General features: G+C 34.1%; 1 protein-coding gene across 4 annotated transcripts in view; it reads right to left on the bottom strand.

Annotated features, from left to right (window-relative positions):
- Positions 1-9,389: 9,389 nt before the first annotated feature.
- Pms1 (PMS1 homolog 1, mismatch repair system component) overlaps positions 9,390-10,825 on the bottom strand; it is an 80,931-nt gene continuing 79,495 nt past the window's right edge. For all 4 annotated transcript variants that reach the window (XM_026389060.2, XM_026389059.2, XM_026389061.2 and 1 more), the window contains one exon: positions 9,390-9,663. In XM_026389060.2, the coding sequence (XP_026244845.1) occupies positions 9,496-9,663 (168 nt within the window). In that variant the 3' untranslated portion in view covers positions 9,390-9,495. The remainder of the gene's footprint in view (positions 9,664-10,825) is intronic.

The raw sequence follows: 10,825 nt of genomic DNA, 5'->3' as shown, positions 1-10,825 counted from the left end.
CTAAAAGTAGAAAGAGGATTTCATAAATAAAACATAATTGTCTGGTATGGTCTGGAGGAGACCTAAAGAAAGGGAGAGGAGAAGAAACAGCTAAAATTTATGAAGAAGTTTCAAGCATCATTGAAACTCAGTGAGCTCTGTGAACGTAAAGATTTTATTTGAAGACGTGGATATCAATTCTACATCCAAAAGATATGAGTAAAGCAGAAAAAAATCTATAGGTATCTACTCTATAAGACACAACTTAATAAGACTTACCAAAAAATTTCACATTAGAAAAAAAGGACTAAGAAACATGCTTAAGAAATAATAATATATCCTATATGTGGTAATGTAACAATATATATAATTATATTAATATTTCATACATAGTGGTATTTAACCCATTTCTTCATAAATATATTATGATATAAAAAATAATTTCTAGGGGTTGGGGTTGTGGCTCAGCAGTAGTGCGCTCACCTAGCACATGCAAGGCCCTGTGTTTGATCCTCAGCACCACATAAAAATAAATAAATAAAGGTACTGTGTCCAACTACAACTAAAAAATAAATATTAAAAAAATCATTTCTATTTACCCATAAACTGCTGCAAAGTCGCTTACCTTTCAAAGATTCCAGGTGTAAGTATATAAGTATACATTCTGTTTATACAAAACATGAATAGTCACACTAATTTTTATTTTTAAAACCAACAGCTAAAGTCATTCTTGGTCTAATACCAAATGTAAGAAGGAAAAATGCATACGGCAAATAGGTTCATTTTCTTAGAGAATTATTTCTATTGAACCCAGACCCTTCTACCACTTTCCTTCTATACAATATAGACTTCCCCACTGGTACTAGAATTCATGCACATAAGATTCAAATTGAGTCACCTGTAATGCCTGTGATGCCTCAAAAAAATGTTTAAGCAGACACTAAATCCCTATTGAGTCTATCTCTAGTACTGTTTTCTTCCTTTCAATTTCTAGGATCACTACCTTAATTTATGAATTATATATGTAAGTACTGCAAAGCCTTCTACCTTGGCTTGAATTTCTCCCTCTTGCAAAGAATGTTATACCTGGGCTATCCTGGTAATCTGAACAGGTTTCATCTCTCTCCCCTCTATCCTTTTGCTCCCTGTAGAATGTCTTCTCCAGTTTCTAATTTAAAAACAACAATAATCTTTCAGCTTCAGAAAGTTGAACATCCTTCACTGTTTTTTGTTATTATGTTGGTGGTGCCAGGGATCAGACTCAGGGCTGTTGGCAAGCACTCTATCACTGAGTTACATCCCTAGCCCTATCCTTTGCTGAAGTGATTTGATATTTAGTCAGACCCTCCTCTACATTTTTATTCCTCTCACTTACCATCAAATTGAATATAGTTATTTGTGAACTTTTCTCTCTTAATAGACTAAAATATTCACAAGGGCAGAGATTACATGTACTTAATTTTGAATTGCCCTGTGTCTGGAATCTCTTAGGGTATTTTTGATAGATGTTTGGTAAATACTGAGTAAATGAATATTTTTAAATATCATTTTTTTATTGTTGTTGTTTTTATTTTTTATGTGGTGATGGGGATTGAACTCAAGGCCTCATGCATGTTAGGCAGGTACTATACCACTGGGCTATCTCCCCAGCATCCGAATATTTTTTTAAATGACACTAAAATCATTCCTTTTGAAGGAAGTAACATTCATATTTGGAAATGATATTGACCAGATTATATTGTTATATTGTGTGCATGTACAGATATGTAACAGTGAATCCCACTCTTATGATTAATTATAATGCACCAATAAAAATATGGAAAAAAGAAAAAAGTAAAGCTTAAAGGAGAGTGCCCTAAGAAACTACTGTTTAAGAATCAATAACTAAAAATCCCTAATAAGATATATTAAAAACCACAGTAAGAAGATAGTACACCATGATCAAGTGGGTTCCATCATAGGGATGCAAGTTTGGATCAACATATGCAAATCAATAAATGGAATTCACCACATAAATAGAACTAAGGACAAGAATCACAAGATTATCTCAATAGACACAGAAAAAGACTGATAAAATTCGATACTCATTCATGTTAAAAATGGTAGAGAAACTAGAAATACAAGGAAATTGCTCAACAATTATAAAGGCTGTTTGTGACAAACCCAAAGCTAATATCACACTGAATGGGAAAAATCTGAAAGGACTTTCTCTAAAATCAGAAATAAGAAAAGGATGTTTTTCTCATCACTCTTATTCAACATAGTTCTTGAAACTCTAGCCAAAGAAATCATGCAAGAGAAGGAAATTAAGAGAATACAAACAGAAAATTAAGAAGTCAAACTATCTATTTGATAAAAACATGATCCTATACCTAGAGAACTCAAAATATTCTACCAGAAGATTTGTAGAGCTGATAATTTCAAAGTAGCAAAATATGGGATCAATATATAAAAATAAATAACTTTCCTATACATTTCAATAATAAATTTGCTGAGAAAAAAATCAAGAAAACTACTCCATTCATAATAACTTTAAAAATAAAATACTTGGGAATAAATCTAATCAAAGAGGTGAAAGATGTCTACAGTGAAAACTACAGAATGCTGAAGAAAGAAACTGAAGATCTTAGAAGATGGAAAGAACTTTTCTTCTTGGTTAGGCAGAATTAATATTATCAAAATGCCCATACTACTAAAAATGTTATACAGATTCAATAAAATCCCTATCAAAATAACAATGACATTCTTCACAGAACTAGAGAAAACAGTCCTTAATATGCAAAACAATTCTAAGCAAGAAGAGTGATCTTGAAGGCATTAATAATAACAGACCTCAATTTATACTAAAGAGCTATAGTAACAGCATGATATTGGCACCAAAACAGATATGAAGACCACTGGAACAGAATAGAAGACACAGAGAAATTCACATAGATACAGTCATCTGATACTTGACAAAGGTACCAAAAACATGTTGAAGGAAAGATACCTTTTTAAATAAAGAGTGCTGAGAAAACTAGATATCCATATGTAGAAAAATGAAACTAGAACCCTATGTTTCACCCTACACAAAAGTCAACTCAAAGTGGATCAAAGACCTAGACCATTGCAAGAAGAACACAGGTTCAACACTCCAACATTGGCATTAGCACTGACTTCCTTAACAAGACTCCTATAGGTTAAGAAATAAAGTCGAGAATTAGTAAGTGTGATAGAATCAATTAAATAGCGTCTACACAGCAAAGGAAATGAATGGGAAGAGAGCTATAGAATGGGAGAAAATATTTGCTACCTACTCCTCTGACAGGAGGTTAATATCCAGAATATATAAAGAACTCAAAAAATGGAACACCAATCCAAACCAAATAAAAAACAAATAATCCAATTAATAAACAGGCAAAAAAACCTAAATATTCTCAAAAGAAGACTTGAAATGGCCAAGAAATATATAAAAAATGTTCAACATCCCTATCAATTAGGAAAATGCAAATCCAAACTACAATGAGATTGAAGATCCTAAAGAGAATGGAGACCCTAAATAGATCATAAATCTGATTATCTGATTTTCAATATATATTTGCAGTTAAAATACATGTTTAGGGCTGGAGTTGTAGATCAGTGGTAGAGTGCTTGCCTAGCACTTGTGAAGCACTGGGTTCGATCCTCAGCACCACGTAAAAATAAATCAAAGGGGATGGGGCTGTGACTCAGTGGTAGAGGCACTGGGTTTGATTCTCAGCACGGCATATAAATAAATAAAAAATAAATAAAGGTCTATCAATAACTAAAAAAATATTAATAAATAAATAAAGGTATTGTGTCTATCTATATTTTTTAAAAATGTATGTTTATTTCAAGAACCTGGCATTTAGTCAACGGATATGTGCAGTCTTGAGAAACAAGTGTGATTCCCAAACCAGCAACATCAACATCACTTGGGAACTTGTCTGAAATGCAGAATATCAGACCCTACACCAGATCTACTTAATGAGAACATGCCAAGACAGACTCACATGCACATTAAAGTTTGAGATGCATTACTTAGGCCACATGCTAGTACACACAGAATATACTCAAACTTGTCATCTAAAGAAATCTAGAATATATGAAGTATTCTTCCATCTTTTTCATGGGGAAAGTAGCTGGGATAAAACAGCTAAAATTTGATTGCTCCAATGACATCTCTGATAATTTAAAATCCATGCATGGTGGAAAATCTTGTTTTCATCTGGGATCAAGGGTCATCACTACACATGGGGGGAAATACTTAGTATTAACAAATTTTTACATTACCAAGAAAACTAAGAGAAAAATATTTTCTTAAATGTGCAAAGAATTTCAAAATAAATAATAAGTTTCTTATATATATTTAGTGATTTATATGTAAAAATTCATGGATTTTTCCCCTATTATTATTAGTGAAATACATAAAATGGACTTGGCATTATAGTATTTCTGTCTTACAAGTAAACTTGCTGTAATTTACCAATGTCTCTAAATAAAATGAAAGCATGTTTAAAAATAAAAATGTCATTTTAAAAGAAATAATAGCAAATTAACTTGTGAAAACATACCACTTTCTTCCAAAAATATGTTCAATCCATTCACAATTTCTTGCCTGTTTCTTCTTAACTCATCATTCATTTCTATGATCTAAATTTTAAAAATACAATTAAAATACTTAAAAACTATTGCATTTAATAAACAACTAGAAATTTTAGGTTGACTTTAAAAAGCCCCAGATACAACCCAGATTAAAATTTAAACACTGATTTAGTAATTTTTTTTTTAAAAAGGGGATACTGGGTGGGTTTTCTAGTCTGTGCAGAATTTATAAAGATTATTTAAACTACCAACTTCCTAATGTACAAAAGAAAGGCAAATAAGCCCCTATTCTAGTAATCTGCTGTCAGGTAGAGAAAAGATCTCTTTTCTGCTTTAATTTTATTATGACAGGATCCCAAGGGATCTAAACTGAAACCAAGGCAATGAAGGCCTCCATAACTCTCGACTTTCTCTATTTATTAACAGAGCTTTTATCCCATTCTCTTTGGATCAAATTGTCTGAATTTAACTTTGGGCAAAAGGGAGGAAGGAGATGGGAGGGGGTGTGAAGGCAGGTAACACAGTGGAACAAGATGGACATTATTACCCCAGGTACATGTACGACTGCATATATGGTATGATGCTACATAGTGTACACAATGAAAAGTTGTGCTGTAATTGTGTACAGTGAATCAAAATGCATTCTGCTATCATATATACCTAATTAAATATTTTTTAAAAAAGAAAAAATTGAATTTTTAAGTAGCCTGGTAACTTGGCTCTCTCAGCTTTTATATTTTGGCTAAAATGTTTGCAATCTTATTTTGTACTTCTTTGCTTAAAAATTTTATTAGCTTCTCACAGTCCTTAAGGAAAAAAAACACAACAAATCCTTAAGGGACTTTTCTGATCAAGTTACTACCTATGATTCTAATCCAACTTCCATTTATTCCATTCCCTGTGCTTACGAATGCACTGCTATATGATGTTATTCCTGCCTTGAAAATTCTTTCCATCTTTCTTTTCTGAAAAATTCCTTATCAATGTTAAGACTCAGCTCACTATTCTACAGGTTTCTCCATATTGGAATTGGGTACCTTTGTGTGTCTTTAGTATATACTACATAACCATAATCATAACACTAAGCATAAAGTATTATAATTATTTTGTTCCCTCAAGGAATATCTTCTCATTCAGCACTGAGTGTAAAACTCAATAAATGTCACTAAATAAAGAAATCAATATACAACTAAAGTAAAGATGGATGGATTTGTTGTGATTGAGTACAACTTGAGCAGGATGAAAAAAATTGACACCCCCCCCTCATTAATTTTAAAGATTTTATGAAAAAGTGAGCTAGTTTCAGAGGAAATTAAGAATGGTTGATAATAATGTGGACAAAATTCATTGAAAAAAAGGTTATTTCAGATTCTGCTGATAATATTCAAGATAATAAAAAGAAAGAAAATTGGAGACCATGTTCAGCATCTTAATTTCAAAGATAAAGAAGTGATATAACAGCACAGTCAGGATTAGGTCTCTTTTTTTATTTGTATAATTTATACATTTTTTGCATATGTATTTTCCTTTTCAATTGTTCTTTTTTTAAAAAATATTTTTTTTAGTTGTCAATGGACCTTTATTTTACTAATTTACATGTGGGGCTGAGAATCAAACTCAGTGCCTCACACATGCCGAGTAAGCACTCTATCACTGAGCCACAACCTCAGCCCCTCTATTTGTTCTTTTTAGTTATACATGACAGTAGTTTATTATGTAAACATGGAGTATGTCTCATGCTATTTAGGATTCTAGTCTTGTGGCTGTACATGATGTGAAGATTCACTGTGGCTTATTCATATATGTGCATAGGTAAGTCATGATAGATTCATTCCACTATTTGCTATTCCTATCCCCTTCCCTTCTCTTCATCTCCCTTTGTCTAATCCACTGAACTTCCTATTCTTCCAGTCCCACCTTCTTTCTTTTCTTCTTCTTCTCCTTTGTTATTTGTTTGTTTATTAACATGGTGATCTTTAGTGGGTCAGAAAGAAAAATATATGGGCTTAAAAAAATGAACTACAGATTATTAGATAAACTTTGATATATGGAATAGGGTAGTGATTTTCCATGTGTGGTTCTTTGATTAGTAGCATTAGTATCACCTGAAAATTAGCCAGAAATGAAAAATTTGGGCCCTTTCCTAGATCCACAGAATCAGGAACTTTGGGCATAGTGCCTAGCAATCTCTCTTAATAAACTGTCCCAGTGATTCTGATGTATCCTCTTTTTTTTTTTTTTTTTGTATTCTCAATTTTGATAACCACAGGGACAAGATTTTCAAAGTTAGAGAAAAGATCTTTATATTTATGTGTAGTAATTTAAGGAGGAACAAAAATTGTGATTCCAAATCAACTAAACATAGAGAACAACCACAAGGCAGCAGTGAAGGCTTTTAAGTAATTTTAAAGTTTAGGTGAGATTACTAAAAGATTTATAATAAATAGCTCTTGATTATCTAGGTTTCTGAAGGGAGAAAGTTGTTGACAATCTCAAATTATCTTGTATTTGGTTCTGGAGTGAATTTTTTTTTTTCTGTACTTACCTTTCTTTGTTAATGGTAATATTAACATTTGAAATGGAACTAATGGAGTACTAAAACAGCTGTGTGCATTCAGGTAAATCATTTAATCACTCTAGGCTTACATTTTCTTATGTATAAAATTGCTTGGATAGCCTCAAAGATTCTTGTTCCTCACTATGAATCTATGAACACTGGTTGTCCTAAATACTCCAACTCTTAAGAACAAGTCAAGTTTATTTAAACATTTTAATATCATCCCTGGTATTTTAATTTGCCTGGTTGATAGTGGTCAACACTTGGATGTCTCTTGTGCACTGTTTCCTTTGCAGCAGGTACTGAGTTAACCTGTTTTCAATCTTAAGTGTAGACCCTAACCTGTGTTTATTTAAGCAGCTCAGGCTCCCTAATCTCCTTCCAAAAGAGACCAAGAGAATCTTGCAAAAATATAATGAGAATAAGAGATGAGTCAAATGTTTGTAGAGGGAAAAAATGGGTAACATTTACATTTTTAGTTAAGAAATGAAGCTGCAGTGAGGTGGATTCTAATTACTGCAACCTCAGCCACAAAATCTGGATAAAATCAAAAAGAATTAGACAGCTAATAAAAACAACAAAAATTTTGTCCTTCTGAATTCAGGCCTAACATTTTCCAGTACATGAAGTGAAACTTTGTAGTCATGGTTGCACCATGCACAGCCACATTTGGCCACATTTCCCATAACACGTGGGCCCAGGCGAGGCCTGCAGGCCTCATCTCCGCATGCCTTGGACGGCTGTGCCTTCAGCCCAGGCCAGGATCCCAGCACCTTGGGTGTCTGGTCTCCATGTACTGCTTTTCTCTGGCTAAGTCCTCTAACACCAATGCCTAGACAGGACCTGCAGCTGAGAAAGAGGCTTTTGTCTTCCTGGATGTCCCCTCTCTACCTCCACCAGTCCTCAGGTGGCAGTTACCTCCATCCTTGGCGCCAGGGCCTCCCCATCACCGCCTGCTCCGGCCATGTTGCCCCGCGGGTGGTGCTGGGGGGGAGGGGCACGGCAGGGTCGTGCGGAGGGGCGCCCACAGGGCTTTAAGGCCTGAGCCAGCAGGCCCACCAATGTGGAAGCTGCCCCAGCGGGGCCCCTTTGCCACACCAGACTTCCCCGGAAGACCTTGCAGCCCCGAATCTACCCACTCAAAGAAAGACTCCTCAAAGTTGGAGTCAAGGGAGTCTTTCATATTCCCCCTCACCTCCAAACGCCGGTACTTTGTAGACCCCATATGATTCACTAGGGCCTATTTCTCATGGCAGTGTAACAGTAAAGAACACTAGCATGGGATTATTCTCAATCGCACCTGCAGTTGGGATTTCTTTATGAAGATTAAAAAGGTTATTGTAGGACCAATACAAATTATATTGAGGGGAATATATATATTCAGGGCTGGAGCAAATGTATAATGTAATTTTTGTCATCCTGTGTTTTTCAGTGATCAGCTCTTCTCTCTACTCAATTAATGAGAATTACTCCCAGGAAGATGTTCCAAATTTATAAAAGGAGTAATAGGGGGTAGGGGGTAGGGGGCAGTATTTGGGTCAGGGAAACTGGATGACTTTGGCAGAAGAGAAGGCTGGGGTAGGTAGAATTCCAGGTAATACAATTTGTATCTCAACATAAGGGTCTTATGAATTTTAAAACAACCCATGAGAATTATACAACATGGTGTGCAGAGACACTGTATCAAGTAAAACATATCTTACTTTATACAACAAATATACTAAAAATCATGTTTCAACTTTTTATAAAGTATGTATTGGAGCACTGTGTGATCTGGTTTTTGAAGAAATGTACAAAAAAATCTTAACCTAAATTTTGTTAAAAATCTAGATCTCTTCCCATGTTCTCTGACAAATTTGACTTCAAAGTCCAATAATTATCCTATGACTAAGAGGTAGCATATCTAATTTGTTACTCCCAAAATGGAGGTGATAGGATTTCTAGTTACACTCTTCTTTTTTCCACTGAACTTTATTTTATCACTTTCTCTCAACTCTCCTGTCTCTCTATCCTACTTTAAACAGGATCGACAATTTCTCTTAGATATAATGAGCAATATGAGGAATGAGTGTGAATTGATCCTACACAGGGCTAACCTAAAACTACCACCCAGGAATATCACTTATTTTCTAATGTGGAATCTAAAAATTATTATGAACGCTGGTCTTGAGAATCAAATGAATATATATATGTATTTATTTAAGATTTTTATATTTTTTGAAACTTTTTTCTATACAAACAAGCCAGTGAATCCTCATTTATAAAATAACCATTTGACACACAATACAAAAATGGAAATGGACTTGTCTTAAGAACATATTGATTTTAACAGTAACTTATTTTCTTAAACATATTTAATCAAGATGTTGTGGAAGATGCGTTAAATGATGAAAAAATGGGCGACCATGAACACACCCTTTAATTTCATTTCCAAATTGTTGCTTCATTCTACAGATGATATCTTGGATGTCCTCTTTTGATAAATACATGGGTAATTGTCTAGATAGGCGCACTGCTTCTCCCTGTGAAAAGAAAGTCATATATGCTTTACAATGATATATCCTGAAGCAGAAAATATGTTAAGCTAGCAAGAAGACAAATAACTGATTATTTTCATCTTATTAATTTGCTCAACATTTATTAAGTACACTATGTTGTGGATTCTGAAGAGGTAGTAATGGTGAAAAAATTAGATCCTTGTTTTTGTGTAATTTATCTCCTAGCACAGGAAACAATACAAAAAAGACAAAAATTTGGTGAGGAAATAACACACAAAATTAAACTGGGCAACATCATAGTAATTATGTGGTTGGGAATGGCTTAGTTGACAAGGCATTAAAGCTTCCATTTAAATAAACTATGCTACAAAGATCATGATGCAAAGGAAAGCATCACAGGCAAGGAGAAGAGAACAGCATGTTCAGTGTGGGTACAACGTAGTTATTAAAGGGAACACACTAATAAGATAAGGGAGTTAGGCAGGGGCACATCACATCTAAAATGGAGTGAACAAATGGGATTTTAATCTGAATGCACAGTAAGTAATCAAAGAGTTTTAAAGTAAAAGTCAACATGTGTTTCACATTTTAAAACTGACTGGCTGCTGAGCAAAGTATGGTTTTAGACAGGTCAAGAAGAGAAGAGGTTTCGCTGACAATCACCGCAGTCCTGATGAGAAGTTGTGACTATAAGTGATAACAGTTTGAGATGGAGAGAGGGATAGATTTCTGACATGAGTTGACAGTAGAAGGAAGAAGACTTGCTGACTGACTGGTTTTGATGTCCATCAGATCTAATATGAAAATGCTGATTTCTGAGATAGGTTTGGGCATAGTTAGCAAAGCAAGCTTCTTTTTAAGATTAAAAAAGATTATTCTACTTTAGAGATCTTAAATTTTAACATTCTCCACTATCACACACCCATTATTTTTCCAACTCCTTTCCAACCTATTCCTTTGTTCCAACTAAGTCTGCTCTTTTCCTTTATTGTGACATTTAATATTTCCAGTCTCATTTTCCTGATCCACCAGCACCCTTCAGTCATCTTTCCCTCGTTAAGGTAGGAATACAGAATGAAATATTAAGGATACTAGCTCAGCAACCTATCAATTTCTTATATATAATGTGTTCAGATTTGTCTGACTCATTTTCTGTCTTTCACTGTATTCATTTTACTAATCCCTA

The sequence above is a fragment of the Urocitellus parryii genome, chromosome 1 (assembly GCF_045843805.1).
Source record: "Urocitellus parryii isolate mUroPar1 chromosome 1, mUroPar1.hap1, whole genome shotgun sequence".
Taxonomy (NCBI): Eukaryota; Metazoa; Chordata; class Mammalia; order Rodentia; family Sciuridae; genus Urocitellus; species Urocitellus parryii.
The sequence above is the reverse complement of the archived record's forward strand: the minus strand, read 5'-3'. Positions and strand labels throughout refer to the sequence as shown.